The sequence below is a fragment of the Apostichopus japonicus genome, chromosome 18 (assembly GCF_037975245.1).
Source record: "Apostichopus japonicus isolate 1M-3 chromosome 18, ASM3797524v1, whole genome shotgun sequence".
Taxonomy (NCBI): Eukaryota; Metazoa; Echinodermata; class Holothuroidea; order Aspidochirotida; family Stichopodidae; genus Apostichopus; species Apostichopus japonicus.
The window spans coordinates 105,108-124,105 of NC_092578.1; the positions used below are offsets into that span (position 1 = coordinate 105,108).

The 18,998-nt window shown below is 39.5% G+C and overlaps 1 protein-coding gene across 4 annotated transcripts in view; it reads right to left on the minus strand.

The window, feature by feature from the left end:
- The window catches only part of LOC139958379 (uncharacterized), a 74,563-nt gene that overhangs the window by 34,497 nt on the left and 21,068 nt on the right, over positions 1 to 18,998 (minus strand). For all 4 annotated transcript variants that reach the window (XM_071955398.1, XM_071955399.1, XM_071955401.1 and 1 more), the window contains exons 2-4: positions 13,660 to 13,764; positions 4,453 to 4,495; positions 3,914 to 3,992 (exon numbers count right to left, since the gene is read on the minus strand). In XM_071955398.1, the coding sequence (XP_071811499.1) occupies positions 3,914 to 3,992; positions 4,453 to 4,495; positions 13,660 to 13,764 (227 nt within the window). The remainder of the gene's footprint in view (positions 1 to 3,913; positions 3,993 to 4,452; positions 4,496 to 13,659; positions 13,765 to 18,998) is intronic.

Consider the following 18,998-nt stretch of genomic DNA (forward strand, 5'->3'; position numbering starts at 1 on the left):
TGGAGCGGAGGTGTTAGAACCGTATCAGTTCGAGCCTGTTAAACGAGCCGAAATTGAAGCTCCACAACATATCGAAGAAGACATCCGTTCGAAACCATTGCAAGGAACATACAACGTGGTAAGAATTTATTAACGAAGCATTTAAAAACAAAATCCAGTCCATTTTGTGCATGTGTTGTTGGAATTCGCGGAACACCCTAAACCGTATTGTGCGTTGTGTTACGGTAACTTACAACCCATATGTAGAGTGTGTAGTACTAGTAGGGTTGGTTGCATACTGAAAGTTTGGCTCGGGGATGTAAGTTGCATTATGCAGCCATGCTAGGTAGGCATATGTGTTATTTCATACTCATTATTACTTGGCTAGTACTTTGGCCTGGAGTTTTGCAAATCAATTTTCTGAAACAAAAGAATGTTTCATGATACACGGAAGGTGTAAAATCACAACAAATGTAATCATAACTGTACATTGTATGCCTGCTTGTTATTGTGGACATCATGGCCAACATTAATACATTTTGAACTTTCATAAATTTTTTCCCAGGCAGTATAGATACATAGCCTACGGTCAACAGGTTCAATGATACTTGGGGTTCCTAGCAAGACACGTCAGGGTTGTGCTACCATCATGTGCAGTCCAAAGGATCAGAAGTGATTTTCCAGCCAATGATGGTCATTACACTGGATTCAAGTTGCCAGGAGAAAACTCATTGTATAGGAAGCCTTGGTTGAGAAATTCCTCCAGAAACACCTTTTCTAAACTACGATTGTGTTGGATTCTCAATCCGTCAGGGTTCCCTCAGTGTTGATATATTGAAATTCAAGACTTTTAATTCAGGATGAAAAGGTTATTTTCCAGACCCAACATCAACAATGAAAGAAAAGGCATGTTTTGAAGCATTTGGACACAAGTATTGGCATGACCGTGATGTCATATAATATGTGCATAAGGGAACGGACATTGACCTTTTTAGGGGCATTTACCTCCCAGACGTTTGATTCGTACCTTTAATCTGGAAGCCAAAATATCCATATCACCAATGATATTTGACAGAAAAGTCATAATAAAGACCAATGGAGGCAGCAGAACTCTTGAATGTTTAGACTTTGTTTCTTCAGCAGCAGTTGGTTTGTTTTGTAGTCTTTCTTCAAAAACTCAGCAGTACACCCTGTTAATGGTCTTCGATTGTTTTAATGCGTGTGATGCTGTGTTTCACATTGCCCATCAGTGTTGTACGTGTCGTCGTGCTTGTGTAACATTTTTGCATGTGAGTTACTTCGTGCAGTGTTTCTTGGTTTAAATAACCCTTTATTGTATTTGCTTCTGGATTATTCTAATTAATTTGTCACAACAACGATTGATAGCGATGGACATGCAACTGCTTTGTAGGCTTAAAGCCAAAAAATTCATGTAAGTTGTTTTCTTTTAACCTCCTTTGATGTCACAAATTTATTACATTAGTGTAATTTAAGAATGATAATGTTTATGGAAAGTACAGTTTTACTTTTATGTCATATAATACAATGATTGTTGTTAATGTTAGTTCAGATTGTCCAGAATGACTGTCTAGAACTGATATTGAATAAATTTTGCTCAATGATTTAACACTTGAACTATGTTGTGTGAATTTTTGGCTCTGTGACTTTAAAATAAATCGCTTTGAGATTTAATTAAACACCCTTTGGAATAAAATCTTTTTACCTACCTAGTATTTTGACCCATCCCCATTACCCCCACTCCCTCCACAACATAAAAAATGGTTTTCCTGGAATAGGAATAAAAAATTATTGCTATAACTAACTGATCCAGCATATTCCAGAAATAAATTGGGGCACTGAGATTTGTTCACAAGAAGATGTAACCCATCGCTTCTGAAGCTAACCTCATAGCTTATTAGTATACAATAGAGCAATGAAGGGGGTGTTAATTTAGATGATACAGTAAAATCTCTTCGTCTATTGCGACTTCAGTGTAGTAACGCTAATACTATAGTACTACTAGTGCTCAGCGCGCTACCTCCTAAGGATCGCCACTTGCCCCATTGGAGGTTTCCTGTTCCCCGATCTGGTCTTCAGAGTAGTTTTTTGTGGATTACTTGACAGAAGAATGACTCTTTTATGTCGAACCGTTAAAGTCCATTTGTTTTATTTCATAACAAAAAGGAGGGATCGTAGTATGCTTCCGTGAAGTGTTCGCTTCATTCGGAGCTGCATACTGGCTAGGCCCAGTGAAATCGGCGCTGGTGTTGTGCACTAACTTGGTTATAATCGCCGTGTTTTTTTCGTCCTTCAGCCATGGATGAAGGCTAATTGCATGGGTAATGATATTTATGCAGCCCCCAACAACACAACGGACCGGCATTTCTCTCGGATAGTTTACAACAGTTGTAAAAAAAACTTGAAATTACTAACGATATAGCGTAATACAGTGGTTGTTCTATCAGTGTAAATGTGCGTGTACTGTATATGGAACGGTATGATCGTCGCGCATCCGATACATGCCTGGGCTTTGCACGTGTGTTCCTAACATGACGTCATCATTGTCTTGTTGTGAAATCGCATTCTCAGATATCTATTTTCGAATGCGAATATTAAAACGTTAATTACTAATTAGTCCTTGAGGTTTTCAAGGTGTTGAGGATAGTTTTGAACATAGATTTTCTCATAGATTCAGAGGAAGTTACTCTCGATGAGTTGGATTTTTCGTGTCATGGCCTCTTTAAGTGTTTGAGCTGTGGAGTTTACAAGGTTTCCAGCTTTTGTCATCTGCTGAACTCAAATGACTATTGACCTCCACAGAAACAGTACAGTTTTTTGCCTTCAGTAAGGTGCATCCACATGCAAAGTTTAATGTTTAACCACTGCATACTTCTTCAGATATCAAATTTTAGCCAGGGTGTCATAAACACACACATAGGCACCCATACCAACATGACCTTTTGCCTTCAGCAAATAAGAATATCTGAGGATGAAGACTAACTTTTCCAGGAGCCTCTCCAGTACCTGTCCTCTTATTCAGGTTTATTATGTAAAGGTGGAAATCTATTTCCTTTCTAGATTTAACTCTGCAATTTAAATAACAATATGATGACATAAAGGTTGACCAGTCAGTACCACTGTCAGATTGCCTGTAAGATGAAACTGTCAGATAAAAGGTGTTCCACTCCACTTCTAAAGGAACTTCACTGGCTCCCTATCAGCTACAGAATTCAGTATAAACCACTTCTTCTCACGTTTTGTGCTCATCTGGAACAGCCTGTGCACCTTTCGCAACTTCTCTTGCCATATACTCCAACTCGCACACTTCGTTCGTCCAACAAACTGTATTTAACTGTTCCTAAACCACGCTTGAAGACATATGGTTACAGAAGCTTCGAATACTCTGGCTCTTATCTCTTATCTCAATTTACCAGATCACATTCGAACATGCTCTTAACTTTCTACATTCAAAAGTCTACTTAAGACCCATCTTTTCACTAGTTCTGTTTTCTTTGTAAAGCGCCTTAAGCAGTGATTTTTGTCTACTGATTTGGCGCTATATAAGTCTCATTTATTATTATTATTATTATTCCTAGAATTCTCACCAGCTAATTGTGCTTTAATGCTTTGCAAAGGGATTACTCAAGAAACTAACAGTCTATTGAAATAAAGAGTGCTTCCTTTAATTTGTATAGATTAATGGAAGCATTCTGTCTCCCAGAGGATAAAGCTCAGTTGGTTGTGATATTAACCTCTCTGATACTGGTTGAAGAAGCCATATTGAAATCTGTTCACTTCTCTAAGTTAAAATTATGTCAATGTCTAGGCAAGATATCCAACGATACAAAAGGGATAAAATTTCAAATCGGTATTGTGCATGTAGACACATCCATTGCAGCAGCACCCTAATGTGTTCACCATCTTTTGAACTAACCTTGTTATTTCTTCATGAAGATTGTTTGGCTCTGATGAGTAAAATTTCACTCTGAATGCAAAACGGAAAGGTGGCGAAACTGAAAAGAGACAATTAAGACATCACATATTCTGACTAAACCTTTGTGACTTACTCCAATAGGCACTTGCACTGGTGCTAGGGTGTACCAAACAAATTGTAGCAGATCCCATGTGAGCCTAATAGTCACAAACATCAGGAGAACAACATCAATATATATCACATCATCATGTAAATTCATGTTATGGAATATGACACATGTTATGTATGATCTGATCATGTGTTTTCATTAATATTAAATACCCCTTACTTCAACCAGTAAGGTGTATCACAATTAAATTATGCCCATACATATATCTCCCTTTATTGTGACCCCCTATAGTACACTCTACTTCTACAACAACACACTCCTTGGCATGGTTACTACTTAAGTGTTCCTCTGCTGTACCACCCTGTAAGACTACTGTACATTTTCATCAATTTCTGAGCATGGTTCTACAGTGATACTTAGTATTACTTACCCTCCATTTGTTTCTTTAGAGTTTTTGTTGGATCAACCCAATGCTGTAAAAGAGAACATTGAAGACTATTTAACAATTCAAAACAATGTTGTTAAAATTAATAAACCTTGCTGAAAATTAAAGTCTCAATCTGTGTTTGCCAAATTTTAACTTCAACGTTTCCAGCTTTCTGCCCTAACAGCTCAGTGAAAATAATACCGTCCTATGCAATTTTCATATTAATAATCATTATTTTTATTGAGTTACCTGTTATTAAACATTTCGTGCTGAATAAAATTCGCCAGATTTTTTAACAAGTCCATAGATTCTTCAAACTTCATTCAAAATTTGCAAGCCCTGCCCAACAGATCATGCGCCAATCAAATGTCTCTGTTTTGTTTTCGAACGTTAGGCCAGTGTGCTAGCCTGTGTTAGGTCCATTCTCTTGAATAGTATCTTTCTTTTGGTCTTACCAATGTAGCTTGCAAAGTTGTGTCATTTCCATTCATTGCAAGGAATAAACAGGTGTTTTCAGACGTGTCATCCGTGGAATTGGGTAAAAAAAATGGACACTATGAGTATATAGGTTACATTTGTGTAATGAACATGATGATATGGGCGATAGCAGTGGTTTTATGGTAAATCGTTCGTGCAAGAAGGGCAGAAAATAAATTTCTTTTTTCGTTTGCGACAGCTTTTCTCCATTAAACCCACCTGGTCAGAGTGCATTTAGAATAAGAAATATTGAATCTGCTTTGGAAGTTTGTTTTCCAAAATTCATCAACAAACACACATTGAGACTTTAAAGCTAAGGAAGATCCTGTTCTGATTTATTACACATTTTGTGGGATAGACATGTCTTTTAGAGTTGAAACTGGTATGATTTAAAGGATTGTCATTTATACGTTAAACTCTATAATATTTCTATTCAAACCTTCCATTTATAGACTCCCTTAAACACAATGATTTTGTTGGGCATAATTTCTTAAGACAGACAGATTTAAGTTTTTTTTTATTCAAGTTTTATCATTGATAGAAAATAACCATTTAAATTTGTCCATAAAGAAAGTCACAACAAGAGCATCAGATATTGAAGCTTGAAAGACATCTCATTTCTTGTTTACAATTGTTTTTCTCATTGAAAGGAACAAACTTGCCGCTTCTGGACTACCAAACACACCCTGATTGGGTTTTTTCCAGCCTACAAAACTTCTTATTTGGGTAACCAGATTTCTCTTGACACAGAATGGTGACCCGGTAACCTTTTTAGAGCTGGCATGCTTCCAGTGACAGAGCACTTTCTGCCTACAAGCAGGTCTCCTCATTCAGTTTAATACCAGGTAACAATACACCCATAACCTGGGCTGGTAACTTTGTAGGTGCTGTTCCACCTCAATAAATAAAACCTCCTCAAAAACCACCTAAAAAATATTTAATCATCACTGCAGCATTGTTACGAACACAGGATTCTGCGTCCAGGATGCAATGTTTTGACCAAGGACGCAAAATCTTCAAATTGCTTGCATCCCACAGACGCAAACTTTTCTTTTTTGAAACAAACCCCAATTATATACACACTTACAAAACACACACACAAAACATAACAAAACTGTCAAAACACATTTTTGAATGAACATTATTTCTTTTAAAAAAACCACAACTTCTTCTTACAAGAAGCAAAAGTTCTCCTACTCCTACAGATCATTGAATTTTTTTGACAATAAATATATTATAACAATCAACTGCAAGGTACAGGGTTAACAACACCCCATTACAGAGCTTTTCATGCTAAAAATAGACAATGATGCTTTTCAAAAATTCCTGTGATTTGATTGGTTAATAGTCCCCATCCATTGTCTGTGAAAATTCTTGCATCTGTAGTGCTCACTGAACACGAGTATGTTGTTTAACAACAATTACTTGCAAAGTCACTTTCCCCTGTGTAGAGATAGTGAAGTTTGCGGTATAGGCTATCATGTATGTGCACTCCAATATCATAACGTTAGGCCTTGTCACATACAGTATGTTTACCTTTTGACAAGGAAGATTGTTTCTGAGATAATCAGGTAATATTTGTATCATTGTTTTGATCAGAAACTGTTAATGAGTGGAGACAATCTATGAATTTTGTGGGAAGCTAACATCTCTGATCCTGAACAGGATATTTCAGCTCACAGAATGTTTCTTCTCTCTGCATTAAGAGTTGCTAATGTAAAATGTGCATTCTTACCATCAGTAGTTTCTGTTGCAAACATTTTTCGCGGTCCAATTAACCACGTGCTTCAGTTAATGTTATTTTGGCACAACATTCGTGTGTAAACTACTGCATTGAACTGATTTTTTAAAAATCTACAGACAATGCTATTCACATAGACCTACTGTAATTTTTGTATTTTCGCAAAGAGCCCACAATAATTTTTGAATCAGATTTTAAGGATATGCGCATGTGTAGTTTAAAATGAAGCTCGAACAGGCATGTATATGCAGTAAGTAGTACAGTGAACTGGAATTTAGCGAGAGATATGCACACTGTAGGTACTGGGATTTTTGAAGAGTTTGGTTGTGGAATCGCTGTAAGGTCAAAGCATGGAGCTACTGTACTTACAGAGTTGGCGAGTAGGGAAGTAGAAGGATGGATGAAGGAGGGAGGACTGGGGGTAAAATGGGTTGAAACGGCAGGGTGGTCGAAAGGAGGGGCGGGCCCAGCCGCCCCTGAAAAACAGCAAAGCTAAGGCACTGCACATTTCTGCCCTATATTGTGTATAACATACAGGATGTGATACAACACTAGTATTAGTAACAGTAGGTCTTATGATAAACGTAATTGGTTTTCGATCAGAAGCAAGCTTTTTTTACGGGACCCAAACTTCTTCGGGGGCTTGCATCCCTGGGACGCAAATTTTTTTTCACTAATAACATTACTGCATCAGGTTACCAGATCACTCTAGACACATAAGGTTCAACTTGAATTCTTCTTAAAGCAGTCCCATCTCTGTGATTGTCCACTTCTGACCCCTCCCGCCACTCCTCATTCAGGTAACCTACCTGATCACTCTAAACATATTAAAGTGATCTGATAACATTGTTGGAGATGTCTTGCACTGGTCAGTGACTGGCCATTTCCTTATTCGGGATATCACAATTTAGAGTGAGAGTGCAATGGGTTCAAGGAGACTGAGGGGTTTTTGAGGAATGATGGAAATTTCATTAAATGACAGACAGGAAACAAATGCCACAGGTACAGTACAATGAAAACAGAAATGAGGTTCTAGATTTTAGCACTGTAACCCCATATGTTTATGGGAGAAATTGGTCATTATTTGACAGTCAATATGGCAGTAAGAAAAGTCAGATCAGGTTAACTTGTTGGTTGAAGTGTTCTGCTGCTGTTGGTATGGATATATTGAGCATGCTAATAACTTTATCAGGTTGAGATATATCAGTTTCCTTTATTCCAGTATAAAAAGCATAAAATACAATTTATAAATAGGAGAGTATAAATTTTATGAAACATAAATTACAATACAAAGAAAAGCCTTTAAAGCCATTAAAAAACGTATAGTAATACAATCAACAGTTTTCAAAATCTGAACCCTTTATTTTTGTTATATTGCACGATTTCGTTAAATATAGTTAGTTTGTAGACAAAGAGATTTCAGTTCTTTATTAAGAGAGTGTTTATTATCCCTATGAATATTCCTGGTGAGTTTGATTAATTCACTTTTAGCTGCACCATTAACCTTATCAGTAATGCTCTTACAATCCAACTTACAAATCTTAGCACAATACTTTAAGAAAGCTCTCATTCTTTGTTTATCACAAGTTAATAAGAAATGATACCAAAGAGGGACAGCGTATACTAAATGAGGCAGAATCCATGTAACAAAAACTTGTGTCCTCACCTCTAACTTGAAAAATGGGACAAAATATGTTAATGTAGTTCTAATGTAGTAAACTCTTCACAATATGTTAGAAATATGACTGGTGAACGTTAGTTTGTCATCAATGCCAACACCAAGGTACATAGTTTCAGACATGTACGTTAAACCATCGAGTATTCAATTACAAGTTTTTCCAGAAATGAAACCTTCATGCTTAATGTTGCTATTCTCAAAAACCATTTCTATTGATTTCTTGGTATTGAAAATAAGATCCCCAAAAACTTACTGGTTTTGGGATTTACGAGCAACGATACTTACCTGTCTCCCACAATTGCACTTTCCTATCTACCTAACTACACATTTGGGAACGTTTCAGCACTGCGCCCTCGCTCCCTGGGCACCGCCCACTAACTACTGTACTCCTTCCGGATCTACCGTAGGGTAGGGAGGGTGGGTTGTCAGGATCTGGGCGTCGAGGTCGGGATGAGTTGAACGAGCTATGCCGATCACTAGGAACCCTTGACCAGTGGAACAAGGTGAGATGTAGTGCGTGAAGAGTTATGTGCAACAGAAAGACTGTACGAACCACTACGAAGGAGAGTGTGTATGACCCAATAGAATCCCTCAGAAGGGATGTATGCTAACCTTAGTCTGAATAGGTCTGGGTTAAGGCGGATTGGATGGACGTCTCTGGTCCTGCGGGGAGACTGACAGGTTATGAACCAGGTGCAGTGAACGGTGGAGCTCCTATCCAGAGTAGTGTTGGGAACAGTTGAATAGTCAGGTAATGTAAGGCGCTCAGCCGCCTTGTCAGGTAATGTCGGTGTAGGTCCGGATCGTGGTGGTGGGAAGAGGGAGAGACAGGTAAGTAGCCTCTCGTAAATCCCCAAACCAGTTGGTTTTGAGGGATTTACTTCACTCCTCTCTTACCTGTCTCCCACTCCACAATTGGAGAGGCACTGTTACGATGGTGGGAGGCCCAACGGGAGGGACCTACCCAGGGAATTCACAACACTGCACGACCAAAAGCCGACTCCGAAGCTAAGGTGTCTGTCAAGTAAGCTGACACGAAAGTCGATGGCGCTGCCATATCGGCAACTTCTTCTTAAAAGCCTCTCGCTCGGAGATGAGCAAGGGCCAGGCAGTCAGGTCTAGGAAGCGGATGTTGGGGTGGAAGATCTTCCCCCTGGCTTTTAACAGGAGGTGCGGGGGGTCTCCTGGGCCACCTGGGGGCTATGAGGAGTATCCTCGCATTGGATCTCCGCAGTTTGAGTAGTACCCTGTGCATGAGGCACAGGGGTGGGAAGGCGTATGCCTGCATCCCGCTCCATGAGATGGCCAGTGCATCTGTTGCCCAAGCTGTCTGCAGTCTCTGAGGGTTTGCTGAGAGGTTGTTTTAGAGAGCGAGTCTCTTGTTGTAAATTCATTCTGGACTGCTTTTGTGAATTGACCTGCAAATAGGTCGTCACCAGTTATCCAGATGATGTCTCATCTGCGGCCAGCATAAAGGTGGAGGCAAACTTCAAACCCACTCGGGAGGACTGGTCCAGGTCGAAGGCTAGATGGTCTAGCCTCCTGAGGTGAGGGTATCTGAAAGAGCCAGTGTGAGTCTCTTGCTCGGCCCGTAGCCTGTTTTGGCCTCCACTGAGATGGAAGGAACCTTGAAGGATTGTTTCCATGTGTCTTCATGGACTAGTAAGATCTTATCTTATTGTGCTGGGTAGGCCAACCATTTCCTTATGTTCTGCAGATTTTCGATGCAGTCGAAGCACTTCGCATATACTGGGACGATTGGGAGCGCCGATTGCGATGCCTCATTAGTCCGCTCCGAGGTTTTTGGTGCTGGTGGGGGTTCGAACCCCAGCCTCTGCGAAAAGATTTTGATGCTTTGGCGATCTGGGGGGAACCTAACAAGGTTAGAACAACCTATGTTTCAATGATGTAACATGAGCAGTTTCTTCATGAATCTGATGTAATGTATAGTGAGCGTGTACATGTTTACAAAGGTTTTACAATTTGACCCCTGGTGACCCCAAATGACCTTTGCCCTACACCAAAAACATTGGGCTTCTTCTAAACAATGTGGTACTCTTATACACTAAATATGAGGTCTGCCCATGATTCCCTTCTTGAGATATCGTGTTTACGAAGTTTTCACAATTTGACCCCTGGTGACCCCAAATGACCTTTGACCTCCCCCAAAACAATAGACTTTTGCACTCAAAGTGGTACTTCTGCACACTAACTATGAAGTTGGTCCGCCCTTCCCTTCTTGAGATATCGTGTTTACGAGGTTTCCACAATTTGACCCCTGGTGAACCCAAATGACCTTGACCTCCACCAAAAACAATAGGCTTCTTGTACTTAATGTGATACTTTTATACATCAAATATGTAATTGGTTCGACCTTCTGTTCTTGAGATATGGGGTTACCAAGGTTTTAATAATTTGACCCCTGGTGACCCCTGGTGACACCTGGTGACCCCAAATGACCTTTGACTTCCAACAAAAACAATAGGCTTGTTGTACTCACACTAAATATGAGATTTGTCTGACCTTCCTTTCTTGAGATATCCTGTTTACAAGCTGGGCATCACAAACGCACACACACACACACACGCACGCACACACACATACACACATAGACGATCATGAATGCATAGGTTACGATTATCATCAAAACCAAATACCTCCCAAAACGCCCCACAGAACTTCCCGCCAGGCAGCCTGGGCAGTCAGGGCAGGAGAGGAGTGGGGAAGAACCATCACCTACAGTAGTGATGGGGGCTTAAAGACCTAGCCAATGGCTAACGGTCGGGGGAGGTAACGCCCACCCCACAACTGAGGTGTCGCGCAACAGGTACCTGTACAAACAAACATACAACGGAGAAGTGGACAACACACACAGACGAACAGAAAATGCAATCCAAAATGTACGAAAACAAAGGATACTTATGAGTGCTTTTTTTGGAACAACTACGAAAGAAGGTTTCTGTAGTTGATTTATCCAAAGATGAATTTCAAAACGCAAAACACAGTTGTACAAACTACAAGAATATGCAGGAAAAACGTGTAGTAACTTCCGGGGTGGTAGATACGGAAGGAGGAGTTAGTGGGCGTTGCCCAGGGACTGAGGGCACAGTGCTAAAACGTTCCAAATGTGTAGTTAGGTAGATAGGAAAGTGCAATTGTGGAAAGGGAGACAGGTAAGAGAGGAGCGAAGTAATTCTTCTGATCGCACACACCAGTATGACCTCTTTCGTATGAGAGCTTCAAAAGTTTGCATGATATGGCAGTATCATCGGCAAACCTGCTTACAGAACAATTTGATTTTTACTGTATTTCATCAGTATAATAATAACCCCAATAAAGGACCTCCCTGTGGAACACCATATTTGAACATCTGAATTATCTGAACGACCTTGTCTATTTAATTTGTCTGGACCACCCCTGTAGAAGCATCCATAATGGTGCTACTGTATGTATAAATATGTACAGCACAGCTGTTCCCAACCTCCATAATGGTGCTACTGAACGTACCAATATGTACAGCACAGCTGTTCACAACCTCCATAATGGTGCTACTGTATGTACCAATATGTACAGCACAGCTGTTCACAACCTCCAAAATGGTGCTGCTGTATGTACCAATATGTACAGCACAGCTGTTCCCAACCTCCATAATGGTGCTACTGTATGTACCAATATTGACAGCACAGCTGTTCCCAACCTCCATAATGGTGCTACTGTATGTACCAATATGTACAGCACAGCTGTTCACAACCTCCATAATGGTGCTACTGTATGTACCAATATTTACAGCACAGCTGTTCACAACCTCCATAATGGTGCTACTGTATGTACCAATATTGACAGCACAGCTGTTCCCAACCTCCATAATGGTGCTACTGTATGTACCAATATGTACAGCACAGCTGTTCACAACCTCCATAATGGTGCTACTGTATGTACCAATATGAACAGCACAGCTGTTCACAACCTCCATAATGGTGCTACTGTATGTACCAATATTTACAGCACAGCTGTTCACAACCTCCATAATGGTGCTACTGTATGTACCAATATTTACAGCACAGCTGTTCACAACCTCCATAATGGTGCTACTGTATGTACCAATATGTACAGCACAGCTGTTCACAACCTCCATAATGGTGCTACTGTATGTACATATATGTACAGCACAGCTGTTCACAACCTCCATAATGGTGCTACTGTATGTACATATATGTACAGCATAGCTGTTCACAACCTACATAATGGTGCTACTGTATGTACCAATATATAGCTGTTCACAACCTCCATAATGGTGCTACTGTATGTACCAATATGAACAGCACAGCTGTTCACAACCTCCATAATGGTGCTACTGTATGTACCAATATTGACAGCACAGCTGTTCCCAACCTCCATAATGGTGCTACTGTATGTACCAATATGTACAGCACAGCTGTTCACAACCTCCATAATGGTGCTACTGTATGTACCAATATGAACAGCACAGCTGTTCACAACCTCCATAATGGTGCTACTGTATGTACCAATATTTACAGCACAGCTGTTCACAACCTCCATAATGGTGCTACTGTATGTACCAATATTTACAGCACAGCTGTTCACAACCTCCATAATGGTGCTACTGTATGTACCAATATGTACAGCACAGCTGTTCACAACCTCCATAATGGTGCTACTGTATGTACATATATGTACAGCACAGCTGTTCACAACCTCCATAATGGTGCTACTGTATGTACATATATGTACAGCACAGCTGTTCACAACCTACATAATGGTGCTACTGTATGTACCAATATATAGCTGTTCACAACCTCCATAATGGTGCTACTGTATGTACCAATATGAACAGCACAGCTGTTCACAACCTCCATAATGGTGCTACTGTATACTTGTACATATATGTACAGCACAGCTGTTCACAACCTCCATAATGGTGCTACTGTATGTACCAATATGCACAGCACAGCTGTTCACAACCTCCATAATGGTGCTACTGTATGTACCAATATGTAGCTGTTCACAACCTCCATAATGGTGGAAACTAGGCTTTTTGGGGGCTGGCTGTTCTCCAGCTTCGGTTTGTAGGGATAAAAGAATCACCACAAGGCATAAGACATGACATAATTACTAGTCTATCGGCTTATAAATTAATCAGGTAGTTGGTCAAATCTGTTGGGTATTTACTACTAAATCAGTGACCAAGTCCATCCAGAGCTAGTTAGTGTCCCATTTGCCTTTAAGAAAAATGTTTAACAAATCTGACCTGGAGACAAATCCAGTTAATTCTCTGTAGTCGATATGTACTCACCTGGACCTGCTCTGCATCGGTATAGCAAAGGCCAAAATAATCTTTCTCTATTATGTCCAGGGTGTAGAAAACTTCTTCCAATAAATCATGAGCCTTCTTTTTTTTCTGTATAGAAAATAAAAGATCAACTTTCAAACACATAATCCATATTATTCATATTATCCTTATCAATCCATATTAACCCTAACCCTAACCCAACACAGAGATGAGTAGCAAAACCTGTCGATCATATTTTATACTGTACAAATATTTGTAATGAACAAATCCAAAACCAAGAAACAATTAGGTTCAGCTGTGGGACATATTGTACCTTTGCAGTCATGTCAGGGCATTCTGTGTGTTGTCATTGTTCTAGTGTCCATAGTAACTTGTGAAAACTTTTAGTTGGCCCCTTTTGCTTTTCTTTTTCATGGTGAAAATCATTACTAAAAGCAAAGATTATATCAGGTATTAAATACACTATTGCTTTAGCACCAACAAAACCAATATGCACCTACCCAAGTGCCTCACCCCCCCCCCCATTGTTTGGGGGATTCCTCCAGTAACTTCCCTACCACAACACTTAACACACAACACAGTACTATAACCAGAATGCCTGCTGCCGACATGCCAAGTACTATAACAAGAATGCTTGCCTTACAGACATACCAAGCACTATAACCATGCCTACTGGATACATACCAAGTACTGTACTTTAACCATACAACCCTGCTGCACAGACATGCTGCTGCTGCTGTTTTGCCAGTCCTCAAAGAACCGTCGGCATTCTCTTGTGTATATACAAGAGAATTATAGACTAAAAATCCGCTGGGACGTCACTCCGCTATGGATGCAGCTGGCCGGAACATACTATCATGTACAACCGCCCTTTACTACACGTACACCTACTGCTGGTGCTGCTGCATGCCTTCAATACCGTAGAAACCTTAGAACATCAACGCCAATTCCACCGTGCAGACTGCTCCCAAACTCAACCCATGGGCCCCGCTCGGTTTTATGGCGCCGACCGACCCGCCACTCGCATGCAGTTTAACGTCATACCCAGGACCAACACAGACATACCAAGTACTATAACCCAAATGCCTGCTGCCTACATGCCAAGTGCTATAAACATCATGCCTGCTGCCGAGATACCAAGTACTATAACCAGAATTCCTGCTGCAAACATGCCAAGTAGTACTATAACTAGAATGCCTGATGCACAGACATACCAAGTACTATAACCAGAATACCTGCTGCAGACATACCTAGCACTATAACCATAATGCCTGATGCAGACATGCCAAGTACTTAAGTCATGCTTGCTACAGACTTACCAAGTACTATATCCAGAATTGAATGCTGCCTACATACCAAACTTACTAAAACCATGCCTGCTATAGTCATACCAAGTATTATTACCATAATGTCTACTGCAGACATACCAAGTACTATAACCATCATGCCTGCCGCAGACATACCAAGTACTATAACCATCATGCCTGCCGCAGACAAACCAAGTACTACAGTATAACCTTCATGCCTGCCGCAGACATGAACCAAGTACTATAAACATCATGTCTGCTGCAGATATACTAAGTACTATAACCAGAATGAATGCTGCCACAAATACCAAGTACTAAAACCATAATGCCTGCTGCAGATATACCAAGTACTATAACCAGAAAGAATGCTGCCAAAAATACCAAGTACTAAAACCATATTGCCTGATACAGATATCCCAAGTACTTAGTCTATAACCAGAATAAATGCTGCCGAAATACCAAGTACTAAAACCATATTGCCTGATACAGAAATACCAAGTACTATAACCAGAATGAATGATGCCGACATACCAAGTACTAACCGACTGATAAGACTGCTTTAACAGATGTTAAGAGCATAGCATCAGTTAAACTATGATCCCATCAAATGGACCTTTCTTCCTTTCCAATAAAATCAAGTTTCTAATGCTTCAACAACACATACTGCATGACAACAACAAACTTTAAGTATAAGATACCATTTAGCACTAGTCTCCCAAGACAACCTCATCAAAGTGTCTCATTTAATCTGTATAATATCACTTTACTACTTTAGTACTTGAGAAAGGATTCCCTGCTGAAGGTGAGATTTAAAATTTCAGCACAGTGGAAGTGACCTTTTGAGGTCAAGCTATTATCTAACTACTCAAACAGAGCCAGTTAATAAAGAGTACAATGCTAGCCTCAGGGAGATAACCATACCTCTCAAATTGTCAAGCAAGTATGTAGAAAAGTGTTGCAAAGATTAGATTTAGTCTTTTGAATTGTCATATCTGGAATTTGTGAGTCAAAATGGCACAGCCAGCAAAGTTTAGGTTAAAAAAGGAATACGTGAACTAGTGAAATGATGTGATATATATATGATACAACATCATACAGTACAGGTCTTTCCACAATATTTTATTGACTGGATTAATTCCAGTAGGATGAATCAATATGAGGCATTTGTGAACCTGGGGGAGGGGGAGGCAACAAAATGGCTAGACATCAGTAGTTGACACCACAGATGTCATTCACAATGCTACTTAATAATAATAATAATAAATGAGACTTATATAGCGCCAAATCAGAAGACAAAAGTCACTGCTCAAGGCGCTTTACAGAGAAAGCAGATTAATTTACAAAAGAACAAGTGTAAAGGATGGGTCTTAAGTAGACTTTTTAATCATATAAAAACTCCCTGATGTTAATTGAGATTTCCTTTGTGGAATATCTAGCATATTTTTCTAAGGAGCAGGGTCATAGTCAAGGGGAAAGAGGGGGGAGGAGGTCTAAAACCTACAACAAAAAACCATACTCCTTTTCTATAAATCAAAAATTATGACTTTGGAAATTTACTAATAAGTGGTTCTCCGACATAAAATATAGTCAGATACCCAAACTTGTAGAAAATAATGTGAGTGCAGTTTGTTCAATGCAGTCATTATTGGCCTCTTAATTTGTAAAAAATTCTGCCATACATTCAGTATGGTTATGTAGTAACCATGGAGACAGAACATAAACATGTTATCAGAACATGAGAAGAGTCATGTATCTTTGATTTGTCACCTAATAACTTTACAAGGTGTTCAGATTTTCCCTGCTGTTGACCTCAAACGACCATTGACCTCTGCAGAAAATAATAGTGATTTTGTACTCAACAAGATGTATCAAATATGACTTTCACTTACAATGGTAGTTTTTTTTACTTGAACTTTATAATCAAAGACATCTCTCACACACACACACACAAACAGCACCATCGCAATGTTTCCTTCTGCCTTTGACTAGTATAAACAAGAGCCCAAGGGCACTATGGTTCCTTGCTTGTAAGGAATAATTTACAAGGGAGCGGCACTGTCCTAAAATTTTTATGTGGTCCGATGTACACACACAATATTATTGCCAAAAAAATCACAAATCAACCCTTGGTCCTTTTGAGAACCTGTTGAGGACCAGGTGACTGATATGAGCAAGAGTTGGGTTTTCTTACAGAACTCACAGAATCATCCTAACTTAAGGTGACCATATTTTCCTGACTGGAATCGGGGACATTTATTGCGTGACTGATATGGGGGAGGGGTCTAAGGGGAGGGGGTGCCCCCTCCCCTTTGAAAATTTTTCAAGTGCCTAAGGTGCTTAGATGAAAAATGGTTATACTTAGTAGCACTATTTAAATCAATTTTATTTTCAAAAATGTAGCTTTTTTTAGATGAAATTCACTAACTTTACGTGGTTCTTTAAGAGCTTGTGAGTTGCTCATGCTCACACTATAAGTGTCGTGTCGCCGTAGTTGCCAATTATACGGTCGAAAGAGTGCTAGGCTAGATCGATCTAGCATATTTTTTAACAGTGTTTCACTTTACACTGGCCCACCTGTTCCGTTCTGCGACTGCTCACTTGACTAAATTTGTTTTTACAATTATTTTACTAATAATGTGGGATATTTTCGAAATTCCTGAACATTTTGATGAATCGGGGACATTTTCGGGGACACTTGTTCATCGGGGACAGCACACTGTAATCGGGGACTGTCCCCGAAAATCTGGGACGTCTGGTCACCTTATCCTAACTGTACTTATTAAGAATTTTAACAAAACCAAACGAACCTTGATACAAAAGTTGCAGAGGAGACAATGGACAATTTAGATCAGAATATGGCCACGAAAATTCAATTAATCAACTTGAAAGAAACTAATACAGGTCACTGGAGGTCAACCTGAGGTCAAAGGTCACCCAAATTCAGGTCGACTATTGGATTACAATAGTGTAACTCCCAACCTTGATAGACATTTTTTCTCAAGTTATTGCAAAAATAATAATAATAATGAGACTTATATAGTGCCAAATCAGTAGACAAAAGTCACTGCTCAAGGCACTTTACAAAGAAAGTAAATTAATTTACAAAAGAACAAGTGAAAAAATTAAGTAGACTTTTGAATGTAGAAAGTTTATAGCATGTTTGAATGTGATCTGGTAACTTGTTCTAGAGATAAGAGCCAGGGTATTCGAAGCTTCTGTAACCATAGGTCTTCAAGCATGGTTAAGGAATACTAGTTTGTGAACCCTAATTGACCTTTGTTGACCTTGGATAATATTCATGACTGTTATGTTTGGAAACGATCCCTTACCCCATTCACAACTAGCCCCAAATTATCAATCATGTCAGACCCTGTCAGTGGGAGTTTCACAAGTTATTACCAAAAAAAAAACATTTTGACACATAATTGACCTTTTGTGACCTTGGATCACATAACGATTATTTTGGAAAACGTGTCCCTACTACATTTACAACTTGTCCCAATATATCAGCCATGCCAGACTTTGTGACTAGAAGTTGTTGCAAAAATTAGCATAAGTTGGCAGTTTTTTGCACATAAACAACCTTGAATGACATTGGATGACCTGATGGTTTTTATCAAAAATGTTCCCCTTGATGATGTGAAATCTGTCCTAAATTTTTTATCTGCTTCAATGTACACACACAATGTTATTGCTAATAAGGTATCATCAGATCCAACCTTTGGCCCCTCATAACTTGAGAACTGGGTGTCGGATTGAAGCGGGAGTTGGTTTCCTCGATAGAGCGCAAAGAGCTCTATCATATATCAAAATACTGACCAACTTTTTTTGTTTTGGCCCGTATCTCCACAAATGAGCATATTTTTCAAGATTTGACCTTTGACCTTTTGACCTCACAGTCAGATCTGTGTAGTTTGACATGCTGATTCCAAAAAGCAACATGGCAAGTCTGTACAACCATCCTAACTGTACTTATTTAAAAAAATACTTGGCCTCTGATAACTTCGCACACGAAGGTCGCACAGGGGTCAACCA